At 45.0% G+C, this 19,017-nt stretch overlaps 1 protein-coding gene across 1 annotated transcript; it reads right to left on the reverse strand.

The window, feature by feature from the left end:
* Positions 1-2,878: 2,878 nt before the first annotated feature.
* On the reverse strand, positions 2,879-9,201 carry LOC115312695. The gene is made up of 5 exons (XM_040223716.3): positions 9,069-9,201; positions 8,805-8,863; positions 8,226-8,353; positions 4,887-5,069; positions 2,879-3,549 (listed from the first exon to the last, which is right to left on the reverse strand). The coding sequence occupies exons 2-5, from the start codon at positions 8,845-8,847 to the stop codon at positions 3,247-3,249; spliced, it is 657 nt and encodes a 218-aa protein (XP_040079650.2). The 5' UTR covers positions 8,848-8,863; positions 9,069-9,201; the 3' UTR covers positions 2,879-3,246.
* Between the last annotated feature and the right edge of the window lie 9,816 nt (positions 9,202-19,017).

Raw genomic sequence — 19,017 nt, forward strand, 5'->3', positions numbered from 1 at the left:
GACCAGCAGTATCTAACAAAATGTGAGAGCACTGCACAGTAAATTTGTTTTACAATCTCTTTTAAATTGGGATATTGAAACATCAAAGTTTAATTCCAGTACGACACAATTCAAAGTTGCAGCAGTCTGGAAGGCTAAACTTTGTCGGCCGTAATTAGTTCGTATTATAGGCACTTTTCGTTTCGGTCGTCGAATAAATCGTACACTGGTCTTAGTTCACTTTCTTGCGTTAGGTAGGCTTTATTTCTGTGGAATAATTGAAGCAGTTTAAAGTAATATGTTTGATTCGCCCTAAACATGTGGTGTTTTAAAAACAGAGGTTCCGTACGTAGATTCCTGTAATCCCACTTGTAGTCCTCGAGCATACGTAAAATTCTTTTTTGAAGCACTATCAATTTATCATAGTTTGAGGCCGTTGTTGGTCCCCCAGACCAAAATTGCGTAGCTTAGTTTTGAAAAAAACAAAGAGTAATACATATTCTTAAGCATTCAACACGGGATAAAATTTCAGATTTTATACAAAGTGCCTATAATTCTCGACAGGTCACCTTTTAACTTGGTAATATAAATACTCCATGACAATTCCTCACTAAACCACACACCAAGACATTTTTGCTCGCTTACTTGTTCCAGTTCCAAGCCTTCAAATTTGATGCTTATACTATCGGCGTCCCGTTTATTTACTAGTTTAAAAATTATGTATTTTGTTTTGTTTGAGTTTAATTGCAATCTATTGCCTTGAAGCCATTGTGACAGTTTCAAGAGATATGCGTTTGCGGCTAGTTCAATAATTTGTTCCACTCTCCCGCTTCATCTTCTTACGGTTTCGTTTTTTGAACACGTCCCGCGCGTTGTTTGATAAATGTTGTGAGCTTCAATGGAAGCGAAGACCGACTGTAATTCCGTCTCCCCGCCCAAACGTGCAAAACAATAAGGTTGCATTGACGTTTTTACACGGCCAAATTTATCAAACGAGCAAACGAAGCCGTTAGAAACAGCGAAGTTCCGGAGCAGTGCCATCAGCGTTACGTACACTGGACTAAGATGGCCGCCTCCGGAATGCGGAACAAGGTTTTGACGTTGACGACAATTTGGAAACCGCGGAAACTGCGTCCAAGACAGGCAGGTTTTGCTGCCGGGTGCCTGGGTGCCTTCTGTGCCAATTAGAGTTCTGTTTTCCGATTCCGGGGACCAACCGGCAAATAACGTAGTTCTGTATTTCTGCGTGTCACCAACATAGCAGCAACATCGCGATGGCAGCGTTTTCCATTGAGAACACAAGACTGGAATTATCGCCGATATGGCCGTGTTTTCGAGTATCAGGAGGAGGGGGGAGGGGGGGGGGGGCGGTCGGAGGGTGATATTTCGCCCTACATTACAGCGCCCTCGCAGTGTGCTTCTTCGCCCTGGTAGTACGTCTGTTTCGCGCTGTTCCCACCAAACAGTATGTACTGCCAACTAGCCCAACTACATGCCTTGTTACATCAAAGAGTTTAAGGCCGTTTGAGGCATAACGGTGCAATCGATAGACCTGCGGATAGTCATGTGGAGCGCTGATCTGAAACGTAGCTCTTATGGTACACTGGCCAATGTGACTGCTCTGCGATGTTCTGTTGTGTCCTCCTTGAGAGCGATTGCGCTCTGGGGGAAGGACGGAACAGTATGAAAGTATGACGGAAAGTACGTATATTAACAGGTTGGAAATTTAGCATTAAAGAAATATAGTAGGCGAAATAAAAAAAAGCTATTCCTTATTTTATTTGTTTCAATGTACTACGGTTCCTGGAGAAACTGCCTTCCATGTGGGATGAGCGCTAGACGTTATTGAGCCCACCATGGCGTAGGTCCGTACACTTTTAAGAAAGGAGCCAATACCATCCAGAATACCACAGAGCGGCCAGGGACCAATACCACCCCGAACACGAGGTTTGCGCATGGCGTCTTCCTTAGTGCCCCCTACTTCCCAAGCGACAAACACGCGAGGGTCGGCGAGAGACGATGCAAAGCGGCAGAGGCATTCACATTGGCGTCACCGCGTGCTTAGCGTCGCGCTCATTGTGAAAAGCTGCGAGACGCGACGATAAAAATGCTGACGCAAGCTATAAACGGCCGCTGAGTGGCTTTACTAGGAATCAATAAATAAATGTTAGAAGAAAAAAAAAAAAAGACGCTGGCTGGGTGGCGCAAGCCGCCGCCCTATTCAAAGGGTTCAGCCTCATCCATCCATCCATACATACATCCAGGGATGACGTTTGGTGTGGGAAAGACTCAATTAAGCCTTCTCTGTTTGGTGGTAGTGGATGGAGGAATTTCGTACGCGAGTCCATGCCCGCGCCCAGGGGCTCCCAGTGCCATTGTCAGGAAGCTCCTCATTATTGTGACATCTCTTAAAACTGTGAGTTATGAAAAAAATAAAAAAGGCCATAGTTTCATCTGTCATAACCTTTTGCAGCAGTTCCGTAAAAACAATTCGGTTTTTGTTTTTTTTTGACACTATTTGAAATATTAGTAGGCAATCCCTCCACTAGACTCGGTTTGAGCTTTGATGCAACTAACTACCTAATATGTTTTTCGCTATTTTTACATATTTATATGATTTATTTACAGTTTTATCGAGATATTTTTTTTTCTGGAAACATAACATTCCCCTATATTTGAATTACAACCTTGACAAACACTCCTTGAGATCCCTTCGCTGACGACCAACTTAATTCGTCGAAATGTGAACACCTGAAAGAGTGCCTTTTCCTGCTTGATTGGATATCATCTGTAACTGAACAATACTATGATGCTGATACCACCGAAGAACATGTATTCGATCCGGAGTTCTAGCACAGTAAAGTGTAAAGTCGCGCATTAGCGAAAAGATAAAAAAATACGAATTTGAAGCCTTTATTTGGTATATTTTATTGTCATGACTTCCAATACATATTTATTTTTCACCATAAAGCTAAAACATCCAGACCCCCAAAAACGAAATGTGTTGCTCAACGTAAATGAAACTCGTTTAAAAAGAATATAAATATTGATTTGGAAGTGCTCAAGGCGATTACATAGACAAACAAATAATAGTGGGTTTTAGAATGTCACAGGGACAAGCATTGGGTACGCTGGGAAATAGCATTATTTTTACGGCGCGTGCGCGAAGCCCAAGCCGTGATTCGGATTGGCGCTCGGAGATTACTCTTATTTTTTGCATACGTTATTCTAAATCTCGCTAGCGAGCCTGAGAGCGAGATCCTTGGCTCACGGAAAAGCGATGGAGACAACGGACCTGCTGAGCAGAACCTTGATCTCATTCAGCAGGATATCTTGCAAGGCTTCCTTGACCTTCAATTCAACATGTTCCTTGAACTGCCTGGAACGATCGGTGTTCAGATGCAGTTCCCGGTCGTAGGTGGTTATAAATTGTAGGTTCTGGACATCGAATGTTCGGAGTGATGCTTCGCGGGTTTGAGACCCCGTGATCTCAAGACGAGCGATCGAATCCACCGTGACGACGTGAACCCAGATATGTTTCAGCGATCTCACCACGTTGTCGCCTCTCGTCTGAAATGAAAGAACATGGTGTCAAGAGCCGTATCATGAAGTTTGCTGAGGATATAAACTAATGTTTGTACATCGGTATTGAAATCCGCTTTAAAAGTTAGTTCGGTACACAAACGCACTTTGGCGTGTGCTCTAACATCAATGCTGTCTCCAAGGATCGTCCCCGCCTTCAAAAAATTTTATACCATGCCTGAAAGGTGGTTGTCAAGACTATTACAGTTACTAACAGGTTAAGAATGGCTGCAACCTCTTTCAGTTGTTCTGCCTCTAGCGCGTGCTTACTACCTTAGATAACGCTACAGCGTCTCCTGACCTTCGTACGTGAATATGCGCAGTCAAAACACGACGGCAGAGATGGTAAAATTACTTTTTCAAAAGTAATTGAATTGCATACCTCATTACTTTTCTCAGAAATACGCAAATGTAAATAAATTGCATTACGAACGGCCGCAGACCAAATGTAATTATATTGCAATTACTTTCGAAAAGTATTGAATCTAACTTCGAAATCACTTTTAAATTCCTTCAGGCAGTAATTGGAGCCCGTGACGACGGCAGTGTAAACGTAATGTTGAGCTTCTCAGGATTTTACTAAAGCAGACAGCTCATCGGTTTCGCGGCTCATTAAATGGTGAAGTTAATCGGTTAATGGCTGATGTGATTGCGTCCTCCCGATTTTGGAGACGTCGTTCACTCCGATTGGTAGGGCCATGGCAGCTCGTTTTTACATGAAGTCGTAACGACTGTTGTGAGATGTGCTAAACTGCCCCATATGCAGCCATTGGCAAACTGGATCTATCGTTCTCGAATCATTGTGCACAAGGTTGAGGAAATGCCTAAAACTTCTTTCTTTTGACACGAACGCAGTCAAATCGTTTTCTCTCAAGAGCACTGGTCGATGGTATCCCGGACGTTCCTCTTTGGAGTATTGTTTCATAGCACCAAAAGAGTGCGAGTTATCGCGCGTTGTCACGCAAGGGCGCCCGATGTTTTCTGGCCAAAAACGCCACTAGGGTAGGAAAGGGGTGGCGGGTGCCTCCAGAATTGTGTCCTTCAACGAACCAAGGCTATACGGAGCGCAAGCTTGTCTGCGCCTTTCGCAGGGGTTGTGGTGACATTAGAAAGCCCAGCTCTGATACGCTTTCACTCAGGGATAGTGGGTAGATCTCAAGGCAAGCTGCCTTGTGGTCTACTCACTATTCTTCATTCAAAACCAATCGGAGCTCGGCATTTTTTAATTTGTTTCCTTGTTTGCTGTACGTTTTGATTGTTAATCTTGACTATCGTTCTTCCTCTAAATCCAGGAGGCAGTAGGTAAGCAGCTTGGCAGTTCTTACCAGGGCCAGGAACGTGGTATTGACTTCGTTGAGGTCCAAGTTGCACAGGATGCTTGGAAAGCCATCCTTGACATCCCTCGACTGGCAGTCGCCCATCCGTCGCAACGCGGTGTCGAGGCCATGAATCACACCCTCCGTCATGTTGACATCGAGATCGCGGTTGGTGAAGGCGTTATTTGGAACCTGCGTTTAAAGGTAGAATAAATAAATAACACTATCGGGTCCGCCAAAAAAAAAGGAGAAAGAACATGTTGTTTTAACTGCTATTAATTACATTCGCAGCTCAACAGATATAATTCACTGCAGGCTATTGAAAGTAGTATAAAAAATACATGGTCGGCTTCGCAGGTGGGGAGATTAACTTGTCCAAATAAAGGCAATTGGTAAAAATATACAGAAATATTCGTTGGTTGATTCTTCGGGAGTGCATTAGCGTGACCTTGGAAACGCCACACCCGTCTCTCTTCACTAATCCTTTCACTTTTGTCTTTCGGCTTTCTCTTTTGCTTCCTCTATTTTTTTCTGCCTCTTTTTGGCCTCGTGACGGGGTCTGTGTGAGCGTTTCCCAAAGGAAGACGTGTTTGGCGGTTTCCAAGGGCCATGCTAACGGATTCCCCAAGATTCCACCAAAAGACCTTCCTGAAATGTTTTAGAGCGCAGCTCTTAGCGGCCGCTTCCGGCTTTAGCGGCACTTCCGTCGCTGTCGCCGTCGGCGTAACCGGACATCGCATTATGGCAAGTTTCCCATACTGTCGTCACACGTGACGTCACGAGGGCCCTGAGTGACGTCACATGTGCGTATTCTTCGTCACGTCACACGAAGCCTAAATTTGTCGTAAATTTTTCCGCTACAGTGTGCGAGGAAATTTCGCCCTAAATTTAGCGGGAAATTTCCCAGATAAATTGTGCGGAGGAACATTTCGCTAAATTTAGCGGGGAAATGTCTCCGCAATTTTTTTAGCTAAATTTAGCGGGGAAATTATTCCGCAAACTTTAGCGGACAATTTTTTCCGCTGAATTTAGCGGGGACTTTTTCTCGACAAATTTCGCGGGAATTGTCCAACAATTTCCCGGTAAATTCACCTCCGCACCTTTCTCCTCCTCCGTACCTTTCCCCCTCCTCCTCAAGAGCTGCGCTCTAATTCGGCATTCACTACTGTATCACTACTGCGTTGTACACGTTAAAGACCCCAGGCTAGCGGTTGTACCGCACTGGCTAAATTGCTTATCTACAGCTGAGACACCAGACGCCCACTGGGGCAGACTAACTTCCGGCTGTATGAACATACACACCACAATTTACTTGCTTGAGAATCGTAAACATCTTTCGATTTTAAACCCCTTCTTTTGTACACTGCCTGTCAGCGGACGTGGAAGCGCTTGCATACAATCATCCATATACCTCGTGGAAATAACCACATCCATACCAGTCGTCAGGCACGTAGCCAGGAGTTTGTTTCGGGGGGGGGGGGGGGGGGGGGGGGGGTATGGCCCCCCCCCTGTATACGTGCACGCCAGTCGTGCAAGGAACCGCATCAATATCACTCGTAGATTAAACCGCGCCTATCGAAATTTTAACTACACACACACAATACTGCCCAAGAACCGCTGCTACGGAAAACCTGAGGGAAGAACAACCGTCGACCACAGAGCGGCTACTGAGCACGCCCGCATTCCACCGCGCCGCGGCGTCATACTTCCTAGATAACAAAGCCTTAGTGCTAAATGAAATGACGTCATCAGAAAAGGCCAACGCTGGGCACAAATTGGACACGACGATTGCGTCAACACTCGGCTCAAACTTGACTGGAAGCCGAAAGTTGACGCGCGCTCGTTTCTAATCTGTTTCCAGCGTTGGCCTTCTCTGGTGACGCCATCTCATTCAGCACTACGGCTATGTTATTTAGGAGATGTTGCGCGGCGCCTCTTCCTCTCTGGCTCGGCACCAGCTGTGCGTGTGACTGTCGAAAACGAAAGGACTCGTTTTGACTAAACTCTCTAGATAAGAGCTTCCTACAAGTAGCGACATTTTTTGAAGCGCCGACTGCGTGACGGTGCAGGTTTTAGGAAGCGAATGGCGGCACACAGCAAAGGTTTGAACTGAATGCCGCCATTCCGTCCCGGCGGAATGTGCTTTGTCATTTGGATTGGTTGTCGTCACTTATTGTGGTGACTGCAAAAAGACCATCGTCTTCTTTGTCAGCAGAGCACGAGCTTGGACACGGGAGCTCGTGCATTCCCTTTTTCGGCGAGCTGGAATCTTGACAGCTGGTCATGTTCCTCTGACCTGCTGTATTAAAATGAACCATCAGTACACCCCACGACTCGGGCCTACTACACTGGCGACGAGGATGGAATTAGGGAGTATACCAGCTTGAATATCTCAGGACCAATTGAAGCAATCAATAAGTTTCCCTTGTCCGCGTCGGCAGTGACCTTAGCGACATCGAGACAAGCTTGAAACCTTATCTGATAAAGGTTCGAGCTCTCCTTTTCGGCGGTGTAGCAGGCCCGAGTCGAGGGGTGCATTCCGTTCTTCGGCGAGGTGGAATCTTGGCAGCTGGTCATGTCCCTCTGACCTGCTGTATTGGAATAAACCCCCAGTACACCCCTCGATTTGGGCCTACTACACTTATAAAAGAAGTATCATGGGACTTTAGTTCTGACAAAACCCCGGCGGTGTCTGTCAGTTTGTCAGAGCCGAGAAGAGAGGGAGAGGTTGACGCGTGCTCACGTCAGCGCATCGGACCAATAGGAGCGTCACACACGCGACAACTGACAAACGAAAGACACCGCCGGGTTTTCGTCAAAACGAGCATTCTAATGCTAACGCATCAAACGAAAAGTACCAGTTCTTGCCTACAACTGACGTGAAGACAAAGCCACCGTCAGCTGGCCGATGGCTTTGCCGTCTACAATAATTGTCGAGAGATGAGGGATGAAAGGAAAAACTTTCTCGTGCTGCCACACACACACACACACACGCACACACAAATGTGCAGTCATTGAGCAGTAAAAGAACAATGCGCGCGCCCGTAGGAAGTTTGATTGGTATATATCTTTCGGTAGCGTGCTAACTGTAAAGGCGTAGTCGCACCGCCCATACATCGTGCATTCGCTGCTGACGTGATGCCTCAGATATGTTCGATTCATGTTTAACTACATACATATGTAAGCTTCGAACATGTCTGCAATGAGTTCTCATGACCAGTCTGACAAGGCTGTCATACGGGGAAAAAACTATGACTCATGCGGTGTCCGCGGAATGGCTTTCGTATGAGGACTTAGCAGTGGCACAGCTGTTTGAATAATGACGTAGGATCTTCCAAAATGCCTTACCAAAAAACTGAAGACAGGGATATGGGCTTCAGGGAAAAGGGACGGCGACTGCCTGACGACGAGTGGGAGTCTCTGGCTGAGAACGGTGTCCACAAAGTTGTTTGCCTCGTTGACCGTGGCCGCGTGGGCTAAGAATAAAAGTTGCAGAATATGTCAAACCCGCGGCTATGAGAGTCTTTCACTTCTGGCGTTTACGCAAGCTGGCACACCAAATGTTTAAATGTGTCAGATGTAAAGAAAATAAAATTTCTCGTTGTCGCTGTTAATTGTTTGAACCTGATGGGAGCGCGATTGAAATGCAACTTCTCCAAATAAAAGGACGGACCGCATTCTGCAGCTTGGAGTTATAAAGTCCCATAATTGCGAGAAGTCACGTCATAAACTTTAATTTATGCTTACAGCGGAAGTGACGTGCTTCTTCTAGTTCTCAGTCCCCTGATCTTTTTTGTAACTCCTGAGTACGCCGAGACTTTAGAAAACGCTTGACACTCGATGTGTAGATCACCCGAGATTGGGTTAGCAAAATAGTCATCATTTTTTTTAATATATGCCAAAGTTGAGCAAAATCGGTTTTCTTACCATAACCCAGCGCTCCAAGAAATAGGAACCCGCACCAAAGCATTTCCGGTCTTGATAACCTGAGGACAAAATAGAGTATTAAAAAAATTCACCCACCAATATTTTTCTACCATGTAACTATGGAAAATACACACGTAAACGTGGCACACAGTTATGGGTTCCTAAAAGTGTCGTCCCTTTTTTGTTTTACCACGAAGGCAGATAACATGCAAAGAAAGTTAAAATGCCTTAATGGAAGCAATTCATAAAAGCAAAGATGAGTACCTCCTTTGAAGTGTGAAGACCGAGATGATTTTCGAAAACCGGACGCTCACACAATCTTTGCTGCGCGGACGGAGAAATTCGCGTGATAATCTTCAGCCGCAGCCCGAGATATTCAAGTACCCCAGCCAGCAGTTGGTTTTCACTAGCTTGACTTTCCCCTTTCTCAATAAAAAAAACAAAAAAAATTAAGAACACTAAGAAGATGACCCCATTTCGTTTGTGGGGCAAAGTCAGATTACTTATCTGAGTCTGCGTCGGGAAGACCTTGAAATACAAGCCCGGCGCTTTTCGAGGTCGCATCTCTTGCGACTGTAAAATGATTCTTGCAAACGGAGCAGTCTGTCACCGGATATCCAAGTTACATTGGTCGCTGTGGCGGTTCGGCCTAGGAATCCAGGTCAATGTTAGCTCAAATTTCCGACCACCAGTCGGAATCTCGCGCGGCATCTGCGAAACCTTATTTCGAAATGAGATATCCCGGATGAAGCCTCGTATTCACCCTGATATTTGTAGCAATTGTCACTCCCAGTTTAAGAAATACAAGGCAGGGTGGGTCTTGAGCCTCTTATTGACGCTTCGATGTAAATGAGATGGCCGCGTCGGTCGATGGTGATACCGAGTAACTAATCACAAATAAAAAAATTGTGATCATTATAAGCCATGCCCCGCGTTTTTTAAGGAGGCAGTGACTATCGCAACTGGTAGAAATCTTAAAATCGAAAGCTCCAACGCGTCTTTTTTTTTTAATTTTATGTCGACTGAGAGCTTATTAAAAGCAGGACGTCTCCCATTACAATCCCACTTTTTCCTTTGTGATTTGGTCTTTGGCGTTCCTTTATGCCGCAATCTATTCGTGCTTTTAACGTGCACCATTTCTTAATGATATTTTTCTTCCTTTAGGGAAAATTATAACCGGTAAAAATTTATTTACGAGAGAGGAGTTGTAGGACTAGCTCAGGGTCAAAAGTGCCATCGTGTTTGGCCCTGGCGTCATCACTATCGCCTGAGCTGCGAACACTGCATGACCAGCCTTTCCTGCGGGAGTTTTCAGACTTGCACAGTACTCATCACGAGTGATCACATTTCTTGTAATTGATTGCTTCTTGAAGAAATTTTGCAATCATTCCATACATTTATTAGAATGTAATCACAAGAGTACCCCTATTACTCTGGTAAGCGCTCCAACTCTTTCTAATGGCGCCCTCGGTTTCTACAAGTTTTCTACAGAGAAATCCCTGAACCAAGTCTCTCACAGGAAGAAGGTTTACCAAAGGATAAGCAACTCATATTTACGTGGTTCTAATTAAATAATGGAAGGTGCAAAAGACCCGTTCTTAAAACGTGAGAACATTTTGTCGTTTTGAAAATCTCAAGTATAATTTTTCAAGTAACGCCCAATTGCTTTTATATAAAAAAATCGAAGAATCTTTTTGACTACCTTTTAACCAAGACAAATTGTAATTGTAAACGATGACTTTTCTGGACTGAAGTGTACAAGACCGAGTGGTTTGAAGATTTATTATAGTTGATGACTTCTTAGAAAACGCAGGAAACTCCCGTGCATATTATTACGCAGCCAATGAAGGTGCCGCGTTTTAAATGATAACAACGACGATGAATGAATCAGGAAGTGAGGGGGGTGAACATCATAAGCTACGCCCGGCATTTCTATGGCGTCGGTGACTGCTGCACGGGCTTCACAAACTCGACATGACTTTGAGCTTACAGATCACGTTTCATTTGATGTTGCTCAAGAATCAACTGTATTTTTTTTTTAAAGTATACTAAGATTACAGGAAGGACGCACGATCAGGCGACAGACTCGCAGATAATCGGCAATCAGCGTTTGACGTGATCCTTTCTCCGTAAAGGGCACGTATACCCGACTTCAGATTAACACAAAAAATATCAATACGATGGTAACCCAGGAGCGGGGGAAAAACTGGACGGACAACGCAAAGCGCCACACATTTGCTGTGTTTGGAGATTTATGTCCTCCCCCCCCCCCCCCCCTTTTTTTTCTGAGTTACTATGCCAGCATTGAACCAGCTCGCCGGCGCGCTTTCTTTACCTTAAACCATATCACCACCACCTTCTTCCCCTGGGCCTTTGAAAGAAGGAACAATCTTCAGAAATTACGTTGTTGCACACCTGTTTCTTTGATCCACGAAAAAAAAAAAACTACGGTGCTGTGAAAAACGACTAACAGATCCCGTTTTTATTAGCATTACGATACTTGGCCACTCCCATCCTTAGATGAAGTTCCACCGCGCAGAGTAGGCTGAAATTGTTCTGAATTCTTAAAATAGGGGAAAATAAACACATGTCTTGCACGTAGAATGCGTTGTGGTGACGACAGTTCACTCAAGGGACATGTAGATAAAGCATACAAACAACTCTCCGACAACGTATTCTGCTTTGTACAGTTTTATACAAGAATAGAACATCTCGAAAACTCCGGCGAGCTATCAGTGTTTGCAGATTTGGCCTAAGCAACATTGACTCGCAGCTAAAGAAGAACCGGCAGCCGTAATAACGGTCGTACGCATCGCGACACTGTTAGTGCGAACACGACATCGGCGCATTTTCGCATTGTATTTCTAAATAGTATAATCGAGCACGCAATGTTATCGCTTACATTACAGAACCAAATGAGCTCTTTCTGTAGCAATCATAACTTGGATGACATCCCTTGGTTTCGAAGAGAAAACCTGAGAAAACCGGCGTTCGCTTGTTCGCGCTAGCAGTGTCGCGCTCTCTATATAATGCGTGCCTATATTTTCTCTGCATACCTCTGGATTCTCAGAGATACTTAATCCTAGACAATTCCAGACTACGGAGCCGAACTGCAGCTTCCAACACACAATGGAGGTGGAAAATCTGAAGAAACATGACGGTTTTTTGATATGATGGGTTGAACAAGTATTCCTAAAAGTCGCAAACAGAAACTAAACAAATTTGACACATGAATAATAAAACTAAAGGATTAATAAATATAAGCTCGGAAGTCACGTAATTATTTGACGTCGCAATAATTAATTGCCTAGTTTATATTTACAAAACTAAGCGTACGTTCTTTGCGTGATAGAGATATAACGAACCCCTTTACCGTTTAGACCTGGGGTCACCAAACCCCGGCCTGCGGGCAAGATCGGGTCCACGGAAGCGTATCTGCCGGCCCGCGAATGGCGCGGCCTTTTTAGTTTGAACTCCCGGCCCGCGACCCGCGGCCCGCTGCTACAAACGCCAGAAATAAGCGCTCATCAGGTACAAAATAACTCCGCGACGCGCACCAAAATCGCAGACGAAGTAGGGATCAGAAATATTGAGAGGAAACTGGTTCATCGAAACGAGGGCAAATCGTAATATTAATTATTATACATTGCCATCACCAGCATTATATTTCGTAGTTTCCAGCTTTATGTTTGTGTAACTAGGATAAAATTCGCTTGCGTTCTCATGTATACGGCGCCTAGTATCCTGCTTCACAACTCACGCATATTGTCATCATCCGATGTATACCAGTATCATATCTTCTGCCCTTTATGAATATGCCATAGTTTACATGCGCTTTGATTTAATATTGCGACTTATTTGCGATGCCATTCTAGCTACAAAGTGATTGTAAAATTAAAGTATATGCATGTATTCCCTCGTCCCATTCATTTTTTCTTGCTCTAGCTTATTTTTCTTAATGGTTTTAAGGTTGATGTATTTAGTATTTCTTCATTTAAATTGTCGTATTGATTTTATGGCTATAGAGATTGCGGCAGGCTCCCTATCTGGCCCCTCAGCCAAAACGTTTGAAGACCCCGGTTTAAAAGTAATATTCGTTAACCACACACTAACGAGATAGCAGCTAGTTCCTCCTGCAGCAGCTTGTAATCCTCGTATAATAAGATCTGTTTGAAGATCTTAACATCATAAGCGAACTGAAGCAATTTTAAATGTTTTACAGAATGAAAGAGATAATTGTCAAAAATATGAGACTACAAGGGTCCTAAAATGGAATGCCGAGAGACGCCAGATAATTATATGTACATCTCGATAACACAATGTTAACTCGAACATTATTAGTGTGGCCGGAAAAATATGACTGAGCCACAAACAGAACGGCACACACACTCCGCACTCCGATAGCTTCTGCACGAATAGATCATGGTGCGCAAGGTCAAAGGCTTTGCTCAAGTCCAAATAAATGGATCGACGGATGGATCGATAATAACGGCTGTACCCTTTATACTGGGGCTTAGCTTGCGCCACCTAGCCTAAAAACAACAACAAAAAACTTATTTCACCTTTCAAGCTAATTCGTTTCGCTAATTATCACCAGGTTATGATAGATGATCGCCAGGCATACCTTTGGGGTATCTGGCAAAAAAAATAAAATAAAACTAAAAACATCATCTGCTGCTTCTCCTCCCACCGGTGGAGTCGTCGATTTTGCTCTGGTCGCACCTTGTCGGCGTCACATTAACCAGTCTCACAGGAGGACAGGGTTGAGACTTCAAGCCGGAGCCACGCGGGAGGAAGTCTCAATTTTCTTCTGTCCCACCTGTCCCCCAGCTGTGCTAGTTAGTTGTACTTCGTTGAGATTTCCCTAGATAATTTCCACCAGCACTCCAACCTCCTCTTCGTTGCCTCTACTCATCTGCTGGGTATCCCAAGGAGCGGCCAGGCTCTTTAAATCGACCGCAAAATTCGGTTTCGTAACCTATCGCGCTACGATGTTGTGCAGCGTTGCCCACCAATGGTGCATTTTTTTTTTTTTTTTTTTGCGAAATTCGCAAAGAGCGAACTTACCTGAGGAAAAAGTAAAGAAAGAAGAAGGCTTAGCTCCTATGGAAACGCAGCGAAGCCACCGGTCTTCAAACAATACAGCGCCGTTTCGCACGGGAGACAAGAGATGGAGCAAACGGTCGCGATGCCAACTGCCGCCAACGAACGAGCCAACGGTGCCGAGAGCTGGCGTCTTTAGCATACGATTTTTTCGACTCAATAGCGGCGCGAGCTTTTTTCATAACAGTTGGCAATGCATTATTTTATCAGCCTTACTAATAAAACACATTGAATGGAGACATAATCGATTAAAGAAATGGTTTGTCGGGTTATTGTGACTGAATGTTTCGTGGTACTTATGTCGTCTGCTTTGCAGGTCCTTGTTGCTACCGCACCTGTTTTGGTTTCTGCGGCTGTCGCCGCTTGCGGAACGCGCGCCACTTTGGGTCGAAAAGGTCGTCTGCTAAAGACGCTGGCTCTTGGCGCCGTATGCTCGTTCGTTGGCGGCAGTTGGTGTCGCGACCTCTTGCGCCATCTCTTGTCTCCCGTGCGAAACGGCGCCGTATTGTTTCAAGATCGGTGGCTTAGGCTGTGCGTTTCCATAGGAGCTAAACCCTTTTCTTTCTTTACTTTTTCCTCGGGTAAATTCCCAGTATAATCCGCCCTTCCATCTTCTCCAGCGAAACCGAGGCCGAGTTTCATTGATACGTCTGTCGCCCCTTCAGGAAGAGCAGGACTAATTGCTCCTTACATTTTACAATCACAGGCTCAATTGTTTCCGTCTCCTCCTTACATAATGCGCACACTGTATCTGTCTCTTCAAACTGGGCCCTTTGTGTTTTTGTTCTTAGAACCCTCAAACAGTAGAGCACTCCCGCTTAGATTATCGAATAAACCTTCCTTGCTTATTCCTTGTAGCCTGTAAATCGTGTGATCTGTGATCTGATTTGTGAACTGTAAATTCTTACAGCTGACTTCGCCGGCGTTTTCTACTCCCAAATCCATCTCTCTGCCTTCTTAACTGCATTCTCCACCGAACGCGCTGGCTCTACCCAATTGTTCGTCCGCAGGAATTTCCTCCTAAGCTTTCATGTCCGTTTCGTCCATTTCTTGTTCAGACTGCTCATATACAGGCATTTATAGATTTTATGCACCCACCGCGTGTAATTGATGTCTGTTAGTCTTTGGTGAAAATTCATTTTAAGGCGATAGTGTCAAAAAGCTCGTGTGGCAGAAAATCTGGCCTCGGTGGCGTGACAGGAAAATCCTGATTGGTCGATAGGGTCATGACGTCACGGACAGATGACCTCGCCCGAGAATTTCCAAAAACCCACAACTTTCACGTGACGTCAGGAGATGATTGACTCAGATTAAAACGTGACATGTAATGCAAATTAAAGGTCGCCACATGTCTGAAATGATTTTGCTTTATAAAGTAATTGTTTTCCTTAAAAAAATTAAGAATTTTATGCGGAGGCGCGATTTCAACCTACCACTCTTCGGTTCCGAGCCAAACACCCTACAGACCAGCGCAACGCACTTTTTTTATTTATTGCAGAATGGTACATGGGCGATACGGACACTTTTGAAACCCTAAGAAAAATTGCGTGCCGGCAACGTTAAAAGGCTTAAAAGTTTCCACCTGCCGGTCTTTCGGCTGGTGGGAAGACGTTAAAATTCTGTCAGCAGTGGAAGTCATTCAAGTGTCGGCAACCATACCATCCCCGGATAAACTTTGCGGTACACTGAAGCTAGCCTTGACACATGTTCGATGAAGTAGAATCGAACACGATGCGCATCCACATTCGCATGGCGAACGGCCATTCTACTTCTTCAAATGGAGTGCAAGCCCAATAATAGTACAAGGTCATAAGGGGAAGTATAATCCAGCACCGACAGAAATCCAATTCCATGGACCATGAGTGGCCGGTCTTTTTTGTTGTGCTGTCCAAAAAATGGTTGGCATCCCAACAGTCAAGGAACGCGTGTTCCACTGTCTCCAACTTCTTACATAAGCTGCAATCTTCGCCCCACGGTACATCCAGACCTTTTTTTTACAACCATGTTTAACCGGAAGGGTGTCGGTATGCAGCTTGAAGAAGAAGGTTTTAACTGACCCACGAATTGCTATCTTTTCACACGGGTCAGTACATCATATAGTCCTTGTCCTAAGGGTACAAAGTTCGATACAGAGACACAAGAAATCAGCTATTGACAAGGTCCCGTGACAAACGCTTTTGGGACATTGTACGCAAATACTGCATTGAAAATCGCACTTTAATAAATTGGTAAGTTCCCACTACCTTTTTGAGGAAACCGTGTACGGCTCCACAATAGGAGTCGTACGTTTAAGCAATAAACTCTGGTAACCCGCATGGTAATTGTACTTGAGTAAGTGTTCTCACGAAAGAGGGCGCCTGGCCCCGTAAGAAAAAAAAAAACACAACAACTTTGAGACCAGCTGTTGTACAAACAAATGAGACAGACTGCAGTCCTCCGGACCTTATGCAACGAAAAAGACTGTCTCGCCTACCCCTTTGCCGCTTTGAATTCCATAAGAACACTGCCAACACTCTGTGCATGCGCTGAAAGTGCACCCAGCGACAGTGTAACACTTGTAGCAGGTACCAAATTTTGGCTACAAAGATATAAATTACACACAGAAGCCCGCGCAAACACAGAAACATCTTCGCCAACTATATACTTTGCCGCTTTAACACTCATTCTCGCCGTTTTGTCAACCCAAAGCTCATCGCTGTCTCGATAGTGCCTTAATTGCACCCCCAAGTCCGACGACTATAGTCTGTTTCATCATATGAAAGAGCAACACAATTAAAGATGTAGACAAAAAAAGAAAAAAGAACGCGAAAATGCGAACACACATTAAAAATCCAATGTAACGGCGCACTCAAAATTATTCCTTAGTGTTTTAGAGAGCAGGAGTTTCGTAGGGCGACATTGTTACCCGTTCTAGATTATAAAAAGTGCAGTACAACTGTTAGTTCGGAACCTTTCACGTGCATTACGCAGTATATGTGATACACGATCGCACGACGGTAGGATGCAGATGGGCGACAGAACCCAGTGTCTCTGCTAAAGCCCTCTGATAAAGGTTTTTTTTTTTTAGAAGTACCGCCAACCATTGTTGTGGAAACGCGCAAGACACGTGCCCACTGCCACTGCCACGAGGGGCTGCTCCGCTGCGCCGGCCGTTATTTGCTTTGAAGGGCCAGTCATTTTTGTGCTGCGCCGCCATTTGCCTACAACGTCCGCTCGAGAAACCGGCTTCGTGCACTGGCACATTTGACATCACTTGAAAGACCAACGCTAAACACCCAGGGGCTTTATACATTGTTTCACCTTGTGTTGTACCGCAGGAAAGGCTACAAGCGCGAACTCTTTGCTTCTGCCTAGCTTTTATAACCGAAACCAGAGCAGCGAGATAACTGCCTTGCGTACTACAAAATTATGGAAGCAATAAGTTTCAAGAGCTCGAGTACGTCACCGCAGAAGTAGGCGAGACGGTGCCCACTGTTTACACACTTGCGGTATCCACGAGTGGTTCCAGGAAAACGACGTCAACAGAGGAGCTCGCGATTCAGCATAATGCAGGGCCACGGGCCCGTGAATTTCCAATCTTCGGGGTAATGGCGGTATAAAAAAAAATATAAAAAAGAAATGCTTCAGCGCAACATTAGTGATTACGAATAAAACCGGTCACAAACTCCCAAGCCCCACCGCTCCACTCGACACCGACACGACATACGACAACAAGCTGCATCAAACGCCCCAAAAGTGAAGCCGTCTGCTCCCGTACGCGTACTGCAACTAGCGGAAGTGAAGTGTTGGGCGATGATCCTTCACAAGGATATATAAAAAATGCTTTGCGCGAGGATAATTTCCATTGATCATTAAATATATAATGATAAAATCCCAATAATTTGTTTTTCTACCTGATTCAAGCTAGTCGGACTGCTCGTAACACTGGTCAAGCATGAAAATAACAAAAATTTTAACTTTTTCACGGCCGGTTTAAGATTTATTGTTAATACATCGTTGTTTTTCGCACCGGATTAACAGTGTCGATTTTGTCGCCTTGCTTTTTAAATGCAAACAGTTCTTACACACGGATGTCCATTGTGCCGTGTTTTGTGTCTTCTATAAATCTGTACGGGCAAAGAGCTCACCCGCACATGGCAAGGTTATATACGCCACGGGGAGAAACGCATGTTGGTAGGAAGTCGGGCAGTGTCGTTGTTGTGTACGTGTATGTGTCGGTGCTGTGTAATACTCGTGTTGTCTGTGATGTATGTAGGGTTGCTGTCCACTCGTGATCGTTCTCAGCGTATTAACAGAATCCCGCCTTTCTTTTTTCGCTGGCCGCCAGAACCCTCACTAGGTGGCGCAAGTTACCCCTCGATTCCAAATAGTTTGCTCGAGCTGTTTATCCATGTAAGTTCGATATTCGTTTTTCTAACCAGCGGTTCCGTCGTAGCTACCGACGCCACCAGCCGCCCACGACGGACGTACTTACCTTTGCACGTAGCTACGCCCGCCACTTGGAGACTGTTTACTGTGTAGAAAAAAACATCGAACGAGAACAAACGCGTCCTGTGTGCTTTCAATTCGGTTTAAAGGCGGGCGGCTCGCTGGGCTGGTCTCTCACCTGTTCTCGGCTGCTGGCCGCCATGTTTTATGAGCACGCTCAGCCAACACCCTCAACCGTGTTTCGCGGAAGGCAGACACGGTGCAGCATGTTAAGTTTTTACGACACCTCGTGTGAAGGCGAATAACACACATGGCTGCTTGTAAAACGAACACGTGTTGACGTGTCCGCTATGGGACAACGGTTTACACGTCTAGGCGTGTTATTTTTGCTAACAGTGTAAAACAAAGTATGAAAGCACGAAAGGAAATCACCTTTTCCAGGTCTTGGGAAGAATACCGTAACGAGTAACGTAACTACTTTACGCGTTATTCGAAATAAGTAGCGTAAGTACGTTCCCCGTTACTGTCATAAAAAAGTAACGAGTACGCTACAACGTTACAGAAAAATTAACGCGTTACCGGTAACGTCGTTACTTGTAACGCGTTGCCGCCAACACTGGCAGAGAGCCACCGACGAGCGCTTGGTCGTTGCTTTGTGCGCGAACACCGCCGGAAAAAAAAC

Source organism: Ixodes scapularis, unplaced genomic scaffold, assembly GCF_016920785.2.
Source record: "Ixodes scapularis isolate PalLabHiFi unplaced genomic scaffold, ASM1692078v2 PGA_scaffold8__174_contigs__length_109621045, whole genome shotgun sequence".
Taxonomy (NCBI): domain Eukaryota; kingdom Metazoa; phylum Arthropoda; class Arachnida; order Ixodida; family Ixodidae; genus Ixodes; species Ixodes scapularis.